At 35.7% G+C, this 17012-nt stretch overlaps 3 protein-coding genes across 3 annotated transcripts; 1 reads left to right on the forward strand and 2 right to left on the reverse strand.

Annotated features, from left to right (window-relative positions):
• The first annotated feature begins 1551 nt into the window (after nucleotides 1-1551).
• Nucleotides 1552-10189, forward strand: LOC110687351 (abnormal spindle-like microcephaly-associated protein homolog). The gene is made up of 19 exons (XM_021863993.1): nucleotides 1552-2531; nucleotides 3546-4014; nucleotides 4108-4193; nucleotides 4583-4696; nucleotides 4793-4981; nucleotides 5167-5232; nucleotides 5317-5373; nucleotides 5846-5968; nucleotides 6060-6173; nucleotides 6588-6695; nucleotides 6770-6884; nucleotides 7091-7228; nucleotides 7461-7837; nucleotides 8073-8250; nucleotides 8372-8610; nucleotides 8910-9099; nucleotides 9209-9434; nucleotides 9540-9695; nucleotides 9809-10189. The coding sequence occupies exons 1-19, from the start codon at nucleotides 1827-1829 to the stop codon at nucleotides 9912-9914; spliced, it is 3756 nt and encodes a 1251-aa protein (XP_021719685.1). The 5' UTR covers nucleotides 1552-1826; the 3' UTR covers nucleotides 9915-10189.
• A 1064-nt stretch (nucleotides 10190-11253) lies between these two features.
• On the reverse strand, nucleotides 11254-12503 carry LOC110687352 (15.4 kDa class V heat shock protein-like). The gene is made up of 2 exons (XM_021863994.1): nucleotides 12173-12503; nucleotides 11254-11711 (listed from the first exon to the last, which is right to left on the reverse strand). Exons 1-2 carry the CDS (start codon nucleotides 12312-12314, stop codon nucleotides 11455-11457), a joined length of 399 nt encoding a protein of 132 aa, XP_021719686.1. The 5' UTR covers nucleotides 12315-12503; the 3' UTR covers nucleotides 11254-11454.
• A 1900-nt stretch (nucleotides 12504-14403) lies between these two features.
• Nucleotides 14404-16987, reverse strand: LOC110687353. The gene is made up of 2 exons (XM_021863995.1): nucleotides 16371-16987; nucleotides 14404-15958 (listed from the first exon to the last, which is right to left on the reverse strand). The coding sequence occupies exon 2, from the start codon at nucleotides 15927-15929 to the stop codon at nucleotides 15114-15116; it is 816 nt and encodes a 271-aa protein (XP_021719687.1). The 5' UTR covers nucleotides 15930-15958; nucleotides 16371-16987; the 3' UTR covers nucleotides 14404-15113.
• Between the last annotated feature and the right edge of the window lie 25 nt (nucleotides 16988-17012).

Genomic DNA, 17012 nt, shown 5'->3' on the forward strand with positions numbered 1-17012 from the left:
AAAATTCAAATCTATTTACTATGCAAAGTTGCTCTTGCTTGATGAGAGACTAGGTACTTAGGTAGGTGATTCTTTTATTTTGAGAGTAATTCATGAGAAGATCAATTTCTCATACCATTAATAGCTAAGCAAGTATTGTCAAAAAAAAAAAATAGCTAAGCAAGCATGTCAACTAATAATTTCATATTGTTCATGACTAGTACAAGTGTGGAGTTTTGCGTTAAACATACATTTATGTCACCAGTATAGTGAAATTCATGAAAGATAAAGAGGTAAGAAATATAAATATGTTTCTTTCAAAAATTATAAATGGTGTTACTTTAACGATTCTATTTTTATTTACTCTTCAAGAAAATAAAATGAATACAATTTTTTTTTTTTTTTTGACAACTGAAAAGTACAATTTATTATGTCTGCTTGCATAAGCTGGTTTGACTATATGCATGCATTATTTAATTTGTAATGATGTTTGGTAAATAGTCATTAGTTGTTACTCTTAAATAGTAAAACAACTTTTATTTATTTATTATTATTATTATGTACATTCAGTTTAACATAAAAAACTTTTAATGTGATTTTTACATTTTTCTGGAATATTGAGATGATTTATCTAGACAGCCTTGTTTGGTAGGTAATTAGTTGTTACCTGGTTGATATACCTGATTGTATTAATTGGTTATACTAGCTGGTTATATTAGATGATTTGACTAACTATTTGTAAATAAATGATTGTGTAAAAAGTGTTTGGCAATTAGCTTTTTACTGTTAGTTGGTTCAGTATATTTAATACTCAAAAAGTTAATATCCAGTAAGCTAAATTCAAAAGGCTCTTATAATGAGCTTTTTCTAAAAAAAGCCACCCCAAAAAGCTCTTTAGTAAGCTATTTTACCAAACACCAAAATTAGCTTTTTAAAATGGACAAACCTCTAATAATGTTTAATAAATAAGCAAAAAGCTTTTCAAAAAACTCTTTATCAAATGAGGTAGGGCTGAGCAAAACTACCCGAAAAATTGAAAACCCGATCCATAACCGTTATTAGGGTACTCGATCCGATAACCATTAATGGTTTGGGTAGCCGTCCCGATAATTTGTTATCGGGTATGATTATTGGGTACCATTTTAAAGTTAACGGTTACCCGATCCGATTCGATTAGCAATTTTTTGTTTTTTTTCCCCACTTAAATCTATTTTTCTAAAATCTAAACTCTTACTTTACTTCATAATCACTTTATAATATCAATGATTAGTAATATTATTAATAATTTGGTCAAGATCATGTGGTATTGTTGTTAATTAGTGTTAAATAATATCATAAAATAACTACATTATTAAATATAATTATCATTATTGGATATCTTATTAGGTATCCGATAACCGATCTGAAAATCCGGGTATCCGAAATTCGGGTACCCGAACTTATCGGTTCAATTTATGGATATCACTTTTATTGATATTAGTTATCGGTTATCCAAACCGTTAATACTAATGATACAGATACCCGTTCCATGTTGACCGCTAAAACGAGGTCATGGTAATTAAAATAACCTACCATAATTCCATAAACTCATGTTTAAGCACGTACTCGTAAAGTCGTACTATACTACTATCCTTCTCATTCCCTAAACCAGTACTCTGTAATCCTCAACACTTGATTTTACCGCTTATTCTCTCTCTCCAAAATTCAAATTTGAAAAAATAAACACGTTACACTTCAAAGTTCAAATCCATACAATCATTCAGACAAACTCCTCCCAAATCCGATTATCATCCATAAAAAAGCGCCCAGTAAAACTTCCGACGCCATTTTCTTCATCATCTTCAACAATGGCGTCTGAAAATCGGCAGCCGCCATCTCCATCCCCTAACATTCCTTCATTTCCTTCTTCTTCTTCCTCACTCTTCAAAGACATTTCCAATTTCAAAACCCCAAAACCCAAAACCTCTTCTTCTAGAATCTTCCAATCTTCTACTCCCAGATTCTACACTGCTTCCAAACAAATGCAAACCCCTTCATCTTCTCTCTCCTCCTCCACCGCCCGCCGTCGTCGCCGCCCGTCTTCACCGGCTGCGAGTAAACTCCGGCAGTTCGAGCTTGAGGTGGCGCAGTCGTCGCGGAAGGAGGAAGTTAAGAAGGAGAGATCGATGAAGTCTTTAGGCAAGTCGCTCACTGCTTGGCTCAATTTTTTGTTTGAAAACCCTAGGTCTTGCGGTTGCGACGAAGGCGGCGCCGGCGACGGAGGAGGAGGCGACGCCGCCGGTGATGGTGGAAGGAGAGGAGGGAAGAGAGAGAATGTGTTTGGTGGTGGTGTTGGCGGTGGTTGGAGGTTGCCGAAGAGGCAGAGGGAGGAAGGGGGTGGTTTCATGGAGGAGGATCGCCGGGAGGTTTTGAGTTCGAAGAAGAGGTTCGGGTTTTTGTGGAAGTCGTTACGAGAGGTTTGTAGTTTTGACGATTTGGAGGTGAGGATGAGGGAGTATTTGAGTTTGGAGGGGTGTATGGAGGTTTTCACTGCAATGTCTCAAGTTGCTAAGGTGTGCTTCTTAAGTCCTAATGTCTTATTAATGTTTATGTGTCACATTTTTTTTTTATTATCATCATGGTGTTTTCTTATCGATGTTTCTCGATTACTTCTTTTGTTTGTTCGATATTAGTCATATTACCACGGTATGTTTTAGTGTATGGATTGAGTTTGGGAATAAAACACACGACTTAGTTTTGTAATACTAGCCACGAGTGTAACATGTATATCGTATCATTTTGCACATATGTGAGTATTTCTAGATATTAGGATGCTTGAATTTATAGATCTTTACATGTTGATTGAAGGTTAATTGTCTAGCTTGCATTATAGATTTGTAATTGCCTAGCATTAGCATATGCTCCAACTGAGAAAGATGTAGCTTAATATGATAAGGTAGTTTTGGTAATGTAGAATTGAAATGTAAGAATACAAATGGAATTTTATATTATAGTATTCCTAGAATGAATTAGACCAATTTACCAGTATTAAAGTTTTTGGACAATTTTATATTATGGATTGTAGTAAACATTAATCTACATGAACTGACGAATTGTTGTTCCTTTGTTATAAATGGAAGTACCAACGGAACTTAATGTTAGTATGGTATGACATGAATAATTCTACATAATGCAAGGAATATGGAATTAACGGAAGCCTTTTGTCATAGAAATACAGAAAGCCTGCAAATTGTATAAAATTTTGTCGAAATCATGCTCTTGAATGAAAATATATAGAATAAATGGAAATGTGAACAATAACTCCTGCATTCTGATTTCTGAAACACGGTTGAGAAACTAATTGTCTGTTTAGTTGGATTGATGTTGTATGCTATTTAGTGAATAGTTCTGAACTTCTGATCAGGTAAAAAATCGTTGCAGTAACGATTACTGAGGATACTTCTTAATTTTCAGTATGGGAGTAAAAGTTGTTACTTTGTTTCTTGTCTAATGATCCAATCAAATTGTTAACTTTTCCAGTTGTCTAGGAAATTATTCTCACTTTCATATGCTGCCTTGTTTCTCAGAATATTGATGAAGGCAGGCTTAAAATGAAGGCACATTGTCCCATAGTCACTGATGTTGGAATAAGAGAGAAGGCTATCAAAGTTCTTATGAGCTACAATCCAGTTTGGCTTCAGATTGGACTGTACATTATCTTTGGTGGTGACTCTTTGTTGCCTAAGGAAGATTCTAGTAGGGAAGACGATATTGCATTCCTGAAGATGGTGATTGAGAAACAGTTGTTCTCACATGCGGGTCTGGCAAAAACTTATGCATATAATAAGTTGGTTGATGGCATATACAGGCCAGGGTACTTCGAAACTCTAGGCAATGTCATATTAAAGAGATTTTTGTTGCTTGTTCTTATACTTGATAGAGGTAAATGCCAGAGTAGCTTGCCTATCAAATATGGTATTGATGGGCTAGATGGTGGTTCTCCCTTGTTGTTCAATGTGAAATCTAACATCAAATCAAGTCGACAATTGATAAACGGTAAGAGTATTAGTTATGGCTGTTTTCTTACTTGAGTTAGTGAGCCTGACATCATTCCTAAGCTGACTTTTCCTGTTTGATGGCAATAATCAGATTTCTTATCATCTGAAGTCATGCATGGAGAGGGTAATCTACTTGCACATCTAGTGATTTTGGGGTACAAAGTATCATACCAACAGGTAAGTACTAAGCAGCTTTTTCTACTGTTATGATCCCAGTATCCTATTAGTAATTACTATCATTATGGCTGTAAAAGTACCTTGTATCAACCCTTAGAACTAAGTTAACACTGCTTGAAAGAATGGAGATCACGGAAGAAGAAATTGTATAGAGAAAGAAGCATGCGGGTGTGAGTCCCAACTTGAGAGAAAAAGTGGTGAGATAAACATAAAGCTGATATGTTAACTTAGGTCTCAGATAGAGGGAGTATAATTCTTAAGTTAATGGTTTATTTTGCACTTAGGATTCTATAGTATCTATAAGCAGTGTGCTTTATTATCTTTTTAAACAACATCAATGCAGTATATCAAGTAAATGTTTAAGATGAAAGATAAATGTCTATGTGCAGAATCCTCTCATTGAGTATGACTTCAGAATTACAGATCTATTTCAAGATATTCAGGATGGTGTGAGGCTATGTCGAGCTATTCAGCTCTTACAACATGACTCCTCTATTCTACTGGTTAGACTTTCTTAAAACATAGCAACTTACATTGTAGGCTTTCTGGGTATTATGTTAACTTTCTATTCTATTCTTGACATGCTGTATATTGAGCAGAAAGTGGTGCTTCCATCAGATACTAATAAGAAGAAATTGGCAAATTGTCGCACTGCGCTGCAATATCTCAAGCAGGCAGGTGTTCCCCTGCTTGATGATGATGGTACAATGATAGTCGGAGAGGATGTTGCTAATGGAGACAAGGAACTTGTGCTTTCCTTGTTGTGGAATGTATTTGTTCATCTGCAGGTCTGTGTTATCTGTGGGTCACATGCCTTGAGGAGAAATGGTTTATAAGTTGACATGATTTTTTGCATGTTCAATTATATAATTCTAAAAGTAAAATTATAAACTTAAACATGATAATATGTAGTCATTTGCTTTCTTGACAAGGTAGCATTCAGCATTTGCCCTGCCTTTTGTCTTCCCTGCAGCTACCTCGACTTGTAACTAAGAAGATTTTGTCAGAGGAAATTCCTAAAATCAGTCAAGCTCATACTGTATGTATCCTAATTTTATTACTTAATATTCAGTTTCCTGAACAATAGCCATGTTTGTGACTACCTTTGCCATCCATTTTACAGGAACTCATGGATGTAGATACGAGTAATCATTTAGATATGCTCCTACACTGGATGAAGGTAGGGCTACTTAACCTTTGTGTATCCAAAGGCATAGTTAGTTTCTAAATTGGAGATCAACCAGTGACTTGAGTCAATTCTATGTGATGTTTACCTTTGTCATATTTGCTACAACATCTGTCATGTCAAAACAGATGGATTTTTTTAGTAAAGTTCTAAGTGAGTATTAGGAAATTAGGATGATATTTGTTTTGGAATTTATGCTCTGATATCAAGTTAAATATTGTAGATATTAAGATGCTAAGAAGTATTGAATGTTGGCACAGAAGGTTGGTGATTTTGTCTCTATTGTTCTATGACTTCTATCACCATTTCTTGCCCTCAAGTCATGGTTGTGTACTTTGTGCGTCATCTCTTCAGGAACTGATACCCTTATTTAGATTATGCTTCTTTTTTTTTTTTTTTTTTGAGAGGTTTGTTGTGATGTGTTTTTTTGATAACCAAGCTGGAATATGTACTTATGTTGTCGCAGGCAATCTGTGGAAACTATGATGTCAAGATGGAAAGTCTGTCTTCATTGGTTGATGGGAAAGCTATGTGGTGCCTGCTGGACTTCTATTTCCGGAAGGAACTTCATTGTTCTTGTTCAATTAAGGTATGCTTTTCTTTTTCTATGGTTGGTTATATGATATTTCACTTTTTCTGCTTTCTTTTGGTCATTAATCTCACACTATACTTTCTTACAGGACCTCAATGATACAAATGAAGGATCAATTGTGTCTATGCGAGATACTTCAGATGCAGTACACAACTTTGTCTTATCTCAGAAGTTGACAACATTGTTGGGAAATTTTCCTGAGGTGAATGCTTTACTTCAGTCAAAATGTGGTCATATATGATTTGAAAGAAGACATTTCATTTTGTATGGAGTGGCTTGTAGCTATTCTTTTTATTACCTTCCACAAAGGTTTCAGTTATATCTGTCATCACTCCATGAAGGCAGTGACTCAAGACCATGAAAGAAAAACAATTTTTTTAGAATTAGAACATAACACAGCTCCTGCAATCTACTCCAAAATTTAACACCTTACAGTTGCCTAATGCAACTAACCTTATTTCTTAAGTGTAACACAGTTAGGTGGTATCACACATTGCATAACATTTCTACCCGCATATACATTCCATTATTTCACTTAATTTTTGTTTATTCGATTATATTATTGACTGTTCTTATCACTTCAGCTTTGAATAGATTCTCCATATTCTCATTCCAGGTCTTGCAAATATGTGACATACTTGAGTACAATGGCGCCTGTAATGACAGGAGTGTGATCATATTATTGGTCTTCTTGTCCTCCCAATTGCTTGTCAAGAAAAGTAAGGTAATGTCAGTGCTTCAAAAATTCTGTCTTCTAAGTCATGATATGAGACTTATGTTGAAAACGACTCTCAACAGGATAAACTAAACTTCCACAAGCTCATGGGATGCCAGTGCCAAAATCCAGAGAGGAAAAGGTGGTCCATGAGTTCCGAAACTACATGGCATAAAGAAAGGGAACGGTCTGCTGGAGGTTGTTTCATTTGATTAATGACTTTTTATGTAGTTTGTAAGCTGCTGTTAGCACACTATATACTATGCATGAAGTTGTAGATTTTGGAACCTTTGACAGTGTCACTTTTGCTTTTCTAAGATTCTGGGATTCTATGCAGCAATTGAAAAGATGATCAATCTTCTCTGATTTCATTCTTTTCACCTAACTGTTTGAATTAAATTTAGATGATGGAATGAAGTTTAAAGCAGTCCAGGCCTGGTGGCAAGAAATGGCCAAACGAAATAGTGATGGCGTTAATCAATCAGATGCTCTTGCTATCCTGCTCCCCTCTGCTGAAAATTGCATCTTTGAAATTTGGAAAGGTGATTATTAACAATCATGTGCTTTCCATTTTCTAACTTGTTATCTTATCTTCTGCTAATACTTTTACTCTTTCAGCCAATGTATTGTTTTTTTTTTTGTTTTTTTTTGCTTCTTTTGGGCTTTAAAGTATTGTGAACTCTACATGGAAAAACCTGGTTTAGTTACTGAAGTTCTGCGATGTAAGCCTCCTTATCATATGTCTTAAAGTTTGTTTCTGTTGACCTTTTGCAGTGAATGCTGCTTTAATTATACAGAGCCATGTCAGGAGAGTGGTTGAACGCAAGAAATATTTGAAGATGAAGCAATCAGCGCTGAAAATTCAGCATGCTTGGAAGCAATTCCTTGCCAGTGAGTACTGGCAGACTCGGTTTTCAGCTGCTACTATCATTCAGAGGCATGTGCGTGGCTGGATACTCAGAAGAAGATTCCTGAGGCAAAAGCAAGCGGCTCTTCAGATTCAAAGTGTTCTTCGCTCCATGAGATATTTGAAGGCTTTTCATGAATATAGTATAGCAACCAAATCCGCTATCATAGTTCAATCTCATGTTCGGGGGTTTATTGCTCGTAGAGACGCTTGTAGACATAGGAACTGCATTCTTCTGGTGCAAGTAAGTTTGAGTAGACAAGTATTTAAAAGAAAGTTTTGCAGGCCCTTCCTTCCATTGATAATTCTCCATTTACTATTTTTCAAGCAGATGTTGCTAACAATTGATGCAACCTTTTTCATGCTTGTGCTATCTGTTTGGTGTGATTATGAAGCTTCTTCTCATCACCTTGCATGACTGTTGGGCAATGTTAATACCTGTTGTCAATAGTAACCATTTTTTGTATTTGTAATTGCAGAGTTATTGCCGTTGTTGGTTGGCTAGGACAAGCTTTCTTCGTAAAAAAGAAGCAGCATTAAGAATACAAAATGCCTTTAGGGTTAAGATGTGCCGGTATGCATTTCATCGCAATAGGGATGCTGCAACTGAAATCCAACGCCTTATCAGGGGAAAGATTTCACGAAATAGACTCTTAGGTTTCTGAAGCATTCACTCTTTTAATAAGCTCCGTGTCCTTTACTTAATCTTTACAAGTTTCCACTGACAATCTGAGATAACTTTGATGTTGAGCATTTGTATGAAAATTGGGTTATGCAGGTTCTTCCTCCCTTCGTGTAGCTGCTTCTGGTCACACTACTCTTACTTCAAGCTACAGGTCATACAGCACTGAATTAAGTATAGTTTTAGATGCAATTGTGAAGCTGCAAAGGTGGTGGAAAAGCGTTTTAGAATACAAATTGAGAAAAGAAGCAGCAGTCGTTATTCAGTATTATATTCGTGGATTTCTCAGTCGGCAAAAAGCAATTAAAGAGAGACGTCATGCCATTACTATTCAAGTAAGATTGAATCCTTTACTAAAATGTTCACTGGAATTTTTTTCTTAATGGAATATTTTGATGTTTGGACTATTAACTTCCAATTTAGTTTCCTGTAACTCTCAGTTTGGAGTTTAAACACTAGCTGGAATATGATCTTATGTTTGACCTTGTGTTGTTGTGTTGTTTGTGGCTAACTGAGGATGGTGTAATGTGTAACCAATGCATACAAAGAAGCATCCCCTGCTAACTATATTCTTTTGGAATGAAAATTAGCTTTGCTATACCAATTTTCTTGATGAGTAGTTTGTATTGTGTAGGCACACTGGAAGGGCTACCTTGCAAGGAAACATGCAAAAGAGCAACTTATTGATCTGCGCTTGAGAATACAGAAGTCTGCTGCCACTGTAGAAGATAGAATGCGTATTATGAATAGACTAATAGCAGCACTAAAGGAGCTAAAAAGCATGAAAAATGTTAGCGGCATACTTCATAATTGTGCAACTCTGAGTGAGTTTCTTACACTGTGACCACCCCTTCTCCCTCCCCCTCAATTGAATTAGCTTTAGTTATGTTATTCAGTAACAAAATATAATGTGTTTCCTACATATGCTCACAGACATGGCAACTACACATTCTCAGAAATGTTGTGAGCGGCTTGTAGAAGAAGGAGCAATCGAAATTTTGCTGTATCAAATAACTGCAGTCACCCGAAGCATACCAGATCAGGAAGTTATGAAACACTGCTTATCTACTCTCCGAAACCTTTCAAGATATGCACATTTAGCTGATGTGCTTGTTGCCCATCGAGGATCCATTGAAACCATCCTTCGAGAGTTTCTAAGGTTGGTATATCATGTCATTTACAGCTTAGAATTCCTTTTCTTCCTGGATGTTTTTGGGGGGTTCTTAAGCTGTCTACTAAGTTGGCAAATCTGAATCTGATTCAGGAACAAGGAAGAAGGCTATTTCATTGCTTGTGAGCTATTGAAGAACTTGTGTACACGCCCAACAAGTGTTGAAGCAACACGCGGTTTGTCTTCCATGTTGAAGCGACTCCAAGCCCTTGTGGACGATCTTACCAGAAAAGCCAACCATGAGAAGAGGTTAATTTTGTTTGTTCCTTATAATCATTTTTAAAGATAACAAGCCAACCAAGTTCTCAACTGTCTTGATTTGTTTTCGAGTTAATACTAAGAATATAGTAATGCATATGCAGGAAGCCTCGAGCTGCGGCTGCACGAGACACCACAGAGCGAAGATTAAGAGAGGCAGTTGAACTGCTGAATTTGATTACATGTGGGCTGAACAGTTCAAGGCCTTAAAAGCATTAAACTAGTTGTTTAAGAAACCAAGTGCAACTGTAGAATTTGTTGTAGGACAACTCTAATTTTTTTTTTTTAGTTTTCTTGGAGGTTCTATACCACTGCACTATTTGTGCATATATTAGAAATTTGTTGAAAGAGTACAATTAACAAAAAGTTTTAGTGTTCATATTTCAGGAAATCTGCATTCATATGCTGATATACTATGTATATATTTCCTTACCTTTGTTAACCGAATTCGTAACTTGATTTATTATTGACACTCTTGTCAGCCATATTTCCTTATCTTAGTGTTAATTCTGAAGTAACTAAAGATTTAGGAACGCATTACCCCAATTCGGATTCAGTTGTTTCGCAGATACTTATTTTTTGATGTGAAAATCATACACATTTAACATAAGCAGCTTCTTATTGATATTACATTAGTTAGCTAATGCAGCAAGGAGAGGGAACAATACAGAGAAAGAAACAATAGCCAGCTCTAACTTTGTTTATTCTTTATTTAGAAGCAGTGGGAGTTTCTTAAGCTGCAACTTGATTGGCATTTTGGGCGATTTACAGTTGTTTAGCGTAGTCATTTAAAGTTCAACCGCGCAAGTGGAGCTTTTTTTGGATGATCACAAATGATTAGTGGTGTACAAGTACAAGTTAGCTCACGTTGGCCGCCAACAACGAATCTGTTGAACAAGATTCTGCACTCTATAATAATCAATAGCAAACAATTCCACAACACACTCTCTTGCACGTCTTCACTGTCTGTTTTATAAGTAGCCTGTTAGCTATTGTTACACTTGAGCATACGGATGCTAAACCGGTATGTAACGCAGTAACATCACTGTCTCGACGTCCTTTAGATACACAAGTGTACAATAGAGTTTATAAGCGAAATTTACCCCCAAGAGAAAAGTCTGATTCTAAAATGAGAGACCCAATACATATTTGCTGACAAAAACAAAACTTGGTGAAAATGATACTCCTAGTTTGCATTTGGCAAAAAAAAAAAAAAAAAAAAAAAAAAAAAAAAAAAAAAAAAAAAAAAAAAAAAACAAGAAAGGTTCAAAATAATTAAATAAATTAGATTCCTAGTGGGAACTCTAATCAACTGAAGTATGGACCACTTGATCCATTAACAGATTCCCAATATCAGAAGTTGTTGAAAGTTGGATAGATTTTGTCTTCCTCTTTCATTTTCAGAGGGCCCAATTTAAATTAATAAAGCATTTCAGCCTTGTCTTATGATAAATTTATCCAAAAAAAGAAACTGTAACACAGAGTATTATTACTATTAGTATTATTGTTGTTGTGACTTGTGAGATCCAAGTAAATACTCGGGATTTTATTTTATTAAGAAATGACCTATTATATTTCGGCTGAAGAACCCAGGGTAGTTTTTAACATCTCCCAAGTATAGAACGGTATCAAAAAGCCATGGAATTTTGTAGAACAATTGCTTAAATTCAACATATCGAAACAATTAAACTAACACATTCATTTGTAGAGAAACCAAATATCAAATGCGAAATGCTACATAATAAATAATTTAAGCAGCCCTTGCAGTAATTTCTAGTCTATTAACTAAAACAGCAGGATCAATGAAAAAACCTCTCCTAGGCACAGTTACTGTAAGAACACCATCCTCATACCCAGCTGATATTCCATCAAGATCAACTCTTCCCGGAAGCCGGAACTTTTTCATGAACCTCCTCGGAGGATCAACGGTGTCATCACTGGCCTCGGTTCGTATTATTAGGTACTTTAAGTCCTCTAGTTCCACCTTAATGTCTTCTTTCCTCACCCCTGTCATAACCAAATCACCAAGAGAGAATCATATAACCACATAACATAACAACCAGAACTAAAGGGCTCATTTGGGATCACTGTTAGTTTTTGGATTTTAGAAGTTATATGTTGTATGATTATATCATTTATTGAATTCAAAATAGCTATACTATTTTAACTAACTATGAAGTGGGAACTATTATTTCTGGTTAGCCATACTAATTCTGATTTCAGCTTAAGGTGAAGTGTACAATGAATAATTTCCCATAATCTTGGAGATTGATTTATTATAAATTTCCTAAGATGGGGCACATTTAAGATAGTATGCAGATGAACTTCACAAGCTAAAACAAAAAAGGACTAAGGGATTGATGACTAATGGCCAAGTTTGGCGAGATTCAGATGTACACAATCTTACGTAGTACACGAAGTATTTCACTAAATAATGCAGAGGGAAAAAGAATGTATAGTTTAGGTACCTGGAAGGTCAGCAGAGTAGACATGAGAATCAGGAGTTTCTCTCCAGTGTACATAGTTTTCAGGCTTATGGAAGTATGGTAAGAACATGTATGGATTGTAAAGAATGTCCCAAGAATAAGGATGAAATGGGGAAATCTCCATTCTTATTGATTTGATTTGTTTTGGTTTTTTGAGGTTAATGGTATGCGAATGCAGAGACTAACAGTAGGGTTCTGTTAAGGAGGGGCACAAGGATTTGGGAGGGTGTCCTTTTTTATAGGCCAAGTTGGGAGGTGGATGTGGTATCAACATCAAAGCTTACAAGTTGTAGATTTGGTAATCGAGTTGTTTAATTTTTACTTTTTCTGTCCGAAATTAATTGTTTCGGTGTTTCAATCTCCATATGGAGTGATTAAGTATTCTTCATAATTTCACTTAAAATACTCTTTTATACAAGTTGTCTTCTTTTAGGATAACTATTTCGGATATTTCAAATACGCTTGTAGATACATATATGAGTAACACAACACCGCTATATGAGTCCACAACCAGAAGTCCACAAGGAGTAATGTTTTATAATATAAAAAATATAAAAAAAAATTCAATGCCCAACTACGTATAAGGAAAGATATTTTTGGGAGGTGAGGACCAGAAAGATTGGTGGCTTATACAAAATGCCAGTTTTGCCCCTAGATTTTTTATCCCGATTTTCAATATCTACACATTTGAAAAAGAGGTACCATGTGCTAGTTATCTGGAAACACTGAAATAGTAAATTTAAGTAAAGTTCAGTATCCCTTGGTTTCATGTGTCCATTCGCTTTTGGGTAAGGCCTGCTGCTGTCAATTATGCAGTAAAAGCATTTTATGTAACAATGTAACATAAAGTACTACAAGGAAATTCAGGCAGCAAGCTTCAGAAATTAAAACACTAAATTTCAGAAATTCAAGCAGCAAGCTTCAGAAATCAAAAGCTTCAGTAACGTATATTGCAGAGAAACACATATAGTTAAAGCAGTACATAATGGATCCATGGAAAGGGCCGGTTTCGATAGGTCATGTGTGGTTGTTTTTGTGCGGCTAAGTTGGAAAAGGATTTAGGAAAATATGTTACTGTAATTTAGTGTAGTCACGACTATGTTACTTTGACTCTTCTATTTATCTTAAGTCTCTGACTTGACACTCATACTAACTTGAGACATCGATCACCCTGAAAGTTCAATAAAGATCAAGTTTTTTGTAGAAAAAATCAAGATAGAAGGAAAGCAAAGAGAGAGTTGTGTAATATATGCTCGGAAATGGGCTTGAGATATGATTTTAATCAGGATTAGCAGACGAATCTATATAAAATGTGTGTTACTGTATCTAGTATCTTCTAGTAATGTGACTGAACATGTGAAGAAATATTTTTGATCTATTCCTCATCCCTCTATGCTTCCATAGTTCCATACCCAATTTCTAGGACAGGTTGCGAGGTCAAAGTTTATAAACCGTGGTGTGTCTGATACTTGTACATATTCCCATGAAACTGATGTGTATGAGTGAAATAGTCGTGCAAACAGATTTTAATAAGCACAGTGAACTGATTACTAGCATAAGAAATCAATCACCAGAAGACCTGAGGTCTAAGCAAGTCATATCTCAGAGCATTTTATCTAAGAAGTAGATAATACAATGAGTGCTGTTGAGAAATTATTTTTATTGCATTCAGACACCTCTCTGTCTAATGAAGCTCCAAGCACAGCAAGATGTGGTATCAAAGTGTATGGATCCGGAGCATACTTTTTTGTGCAAGTGTATATTTATTATAATATCAGACCATAGAGGAACAAACATTGGCTACCTCCCTGGCTTATATTTCAAAGTCTATACCGACTATACATATAACTTAGGCATCCAAATACTAATGTTCAGTATCAGCAGTTCCTTACTTCCTGACTTCAAAAAACTGGTCAACGGCACGCATGCCATTTGATATGAATATATAAAACTACTAGTATAAAAATGTATTCTAGAGACATTATTTCATAGCAATTCTTCAATAGGTTTGGATTATTGTCACAGGTTTGACAACCAGAACTCAATCAACTAAAACTATCATCCATCAGATCACCAAAATAGGAAACTCTATAAGAATATAAGCAGCAAGTTAAATGACTAACTAAAACTTATCAGAAAAAGAAAATGGTCTCCATGAAGATTTATCAACTCGATGAAGCCCTATAAAGAAAATTGTTTTTTCTACATGAAAATAACTAGAATATCTAATGTTTCATTCCACCAAATGGAGTAGTACAGTAGTCATGCATACGATACAATAACAATGTATTCAAATTCAATCATGTTCCACTAATCATACTGTGAACTACAAGTTTATTGAGAGGTACCTTAAAGCTTATATCTTTATCATGGATTTTCCATCATATTAAAAATGACAATCCGATTACGCACAATATTAAGTCATTGTAGTCAACGCAAGCAGACAAAGCAATTACTGTAAGATGGCACATTTGCTAAAAGTCTTCTGGAGAACGGAAAGGAATAGGAATGACAGGATGAGTGATAAGCGGGGCAGCTGAACGAAGAACATGCTTAACAATTGTACAAAAAAATTCAGACTGGTTGATAAAAAATGCAGTTACGCCCATGGATTTGAATCATTTGATCAACTCAAGAGCTCCACCCCAACTTATATTGCTCTCTAATTTACAGTTCAATGCAACAATGACACGAGGAAAAAGCAAGTAGGGATAAAAGTATTCTCATTGGAAGCTCCTCTTGTCTTTATTTTATGGCTTTGTACAGGCCACACATGCCCTTATGAGACTCCTTCCAATGTGCAGCTTCTGGTAATTAGGGAAACAATAAACTATCGCACAAAGACCTACTGCAAGAAAAAGACTAATCAGTGCGAAATTCTCTCACACATTGCACATCGCCAAAGTATCTTCTAGTATGCTTTTTATGTCAGAAAATGGTCTTCACTGGTTGGTTCTGTATACTCGGTGGTGGTTGAGTTGGCTGAAGAAAAGGATTTTTCCTCATAAGCCTGACCAGGTGGATGTGAAACTGTCACTGCTACAATATCATTGCCCTTGGCCATCCCTGCAGGCCATTGAACATCCACTGTCTCAATAAATGGCTCAAAACGCATAAATTGAGACCATTTGGTTGTGGCTTGCACATCTTCTTGTAGCAAAGGGTGAACCAAAGTCATACCTCTCATGGAAGCATACACAAATCTAAGCTCCTCAAACATTGGATTCCTATATCTAAGCTCACCATCAGAATTGCAACACACAACATCGAAAACAGGAAAGTACTTGGTTCCTTCAAGAGCCAAAGACTTGATCATTTTCTTGTGACAAGGAAACATCAAGGACTCTTTCTCAAAGGTCACCCTCATAATCTCAGTATTCGGGGCAGGTACAATTTCTCTTAGCTTCGTTGCCTCCTGAGCATCATTCTCAGATTGATATAGATAAAACGCTAGATCCCCACCATCCCCCCCAATAAATTGGACACAGGGAAATGGCTGCACTCTGCCAGGCCACTCAGAGTTTTTGCCAACCCTAACACCAAAGAAATGCCCGGGCCGTAATCGCCTCCATGGATCAGTCCTATATAGAGCTGCACCAGCTCTATAGAGTGACTTGATGAAAGAAACAGTCACACCCTCCACTTTCATCAAGCAAGTACTAGATGCAGGACCAAGTCCTGGCCCAGATCCAAATTGCTCATGGAATCTACCAACCAAGTTCTTCAAATGCACATCCATATCAACTTCAAACCCCTACTAAAAGATCACTGAAAATTCAAAAATTCAACAAAACAATAATGTCCTCAGAATAATGCAGCTCATCATCCAAATCAAAATCAACAATATCAATACAAATTCAAAGAACAATGAAAACCCCAGAAATGTAATAGCAGAATTACACTTTCCAGGTTCCAAAATCCCATCTTTTTATAACTAAACAAGTGACATTCATTCTCAAAAGAATTACAAATTAACGAATACCCAGAAAGCCAATTTTCATAAATGTTACAACCCAGATGCCAAAATTTAGTCCCTTTTAAGTAAAGCAGTAAGATTTTAGAGTGATAAATAATATACTTATAATAAACTAGTACTCAAACAAATCAAATAGAACAACAATGATTGAAATGGCTATAAGATAAGCAATTAAATTAAACGGAAGAGTGTGAGGATTAGTACCAGATTTCAGTTGAAGAAGAACAAAGCCTTGCAATTTTCTTGATGAAAAATCCTATGAACTACATACTGTAGATATTGGTGTTTTTTACCTCTCCGAATTGAGAAAAAGGAGGGGGGAAAATCTACCATATTGAGAGTGTCAAAACAGAGCTGTTAAAATAGGTCAGCTGCTGTAATACAGTACTAAGGGTTTGTTTGGTTCACTAAGTTGGAATGGATTAGTATGGATTCTGGGTGGTATGGATTCTATATCCCATACCAATCTAATTATTTGGTTTAATCATGGAATGGATACTCATACTTAATAGTATGGATAATGAAACCTTAGGGGAGGTGGGTATGAAATTCCAAGGGAATAAGGTGGACTTAGAATCCCCATGAGATTTCATACTTAAATAGCCAACCAAACAAATAAAACTATCAAGAAGTTCAACCAAACAGCCCCTAATAGTGACCAAATTAAATTAAAGTCAATAAGATATTCATGGGTCAATAAGATATTCGTAGGTCAATTTTTTTTGAGGTAATCTTTGTTGCTGTTTGGTTGACTTATTTTCTTATGGGCATTCAAAATTCCCATGAATTTTATTTCGACTTTTTGTTTGGTTGACAAAAAAAAAAAAAAAAAAAAAAGTAAAAATG

Source organism: Chenopodium quinoa, unplaced genomic scaffold, assembly GCF_001683475.1.
Source record: "Chenopodium quinoa cultivar QQ74 unplaced genomic scaffold, ASM168347v1, whole genome shotgun sequence".
Taxonomy (NCBI): domain Eukaryota; kingdom Viridiplantae; phylum Streptophyta; class Magnoliopsida; order Caryophyllales; family Amaranthaceae; genus Chenopodium; species Chenopodium quinoa.

Excerpts from the sequence above, each read along its gene's own strand:
- LOC110687351 (XM_021863993.1), top strand. The coding sequence starts at position 1,827 with ATGGCGTCTGAAAATCGGCAGCCGCCATCTCCATCCCCTAACATTCCT. Across the intron at positions 4,015-4,107 it reads AAGTCGACAATTGATAAACG|ATTTCTTATCATCTGAAGTC; the intron begins GTAAGAGTATTA and ends GGCAATAATCAG. Across the intron at positions 6,885-7,090 it reads AAGGGAACGGTCTGCTGGAG|ATGATGGAATGAAGTTTAAA; the intron begins GTTGTTTCATTT and ends AATTAAATTTAG.
- LOC110687352 (XM_021863994.1), bottom strand. The coding sequence starts at position 12,314 with ATGGAGATTTCCCCATTTCATCCTTATTCTTGGGACATTCTTTACAAT. Across the intron at positions 11,712-12,172 it reads CTACTCTGCTGACCTTCCAG|GGGTGAGGAAAGAAGACATT; the intron begins GTACCTAAACTA and ends TGGTTATGACAG.
- LOC110687353 (XM_021863995.1), bottom strand. The coding sequence starts at position 15,929 with ATGGATGTGCATTTGAAGAACTTGGTTGGTAGATTCCATGAGCAATTT.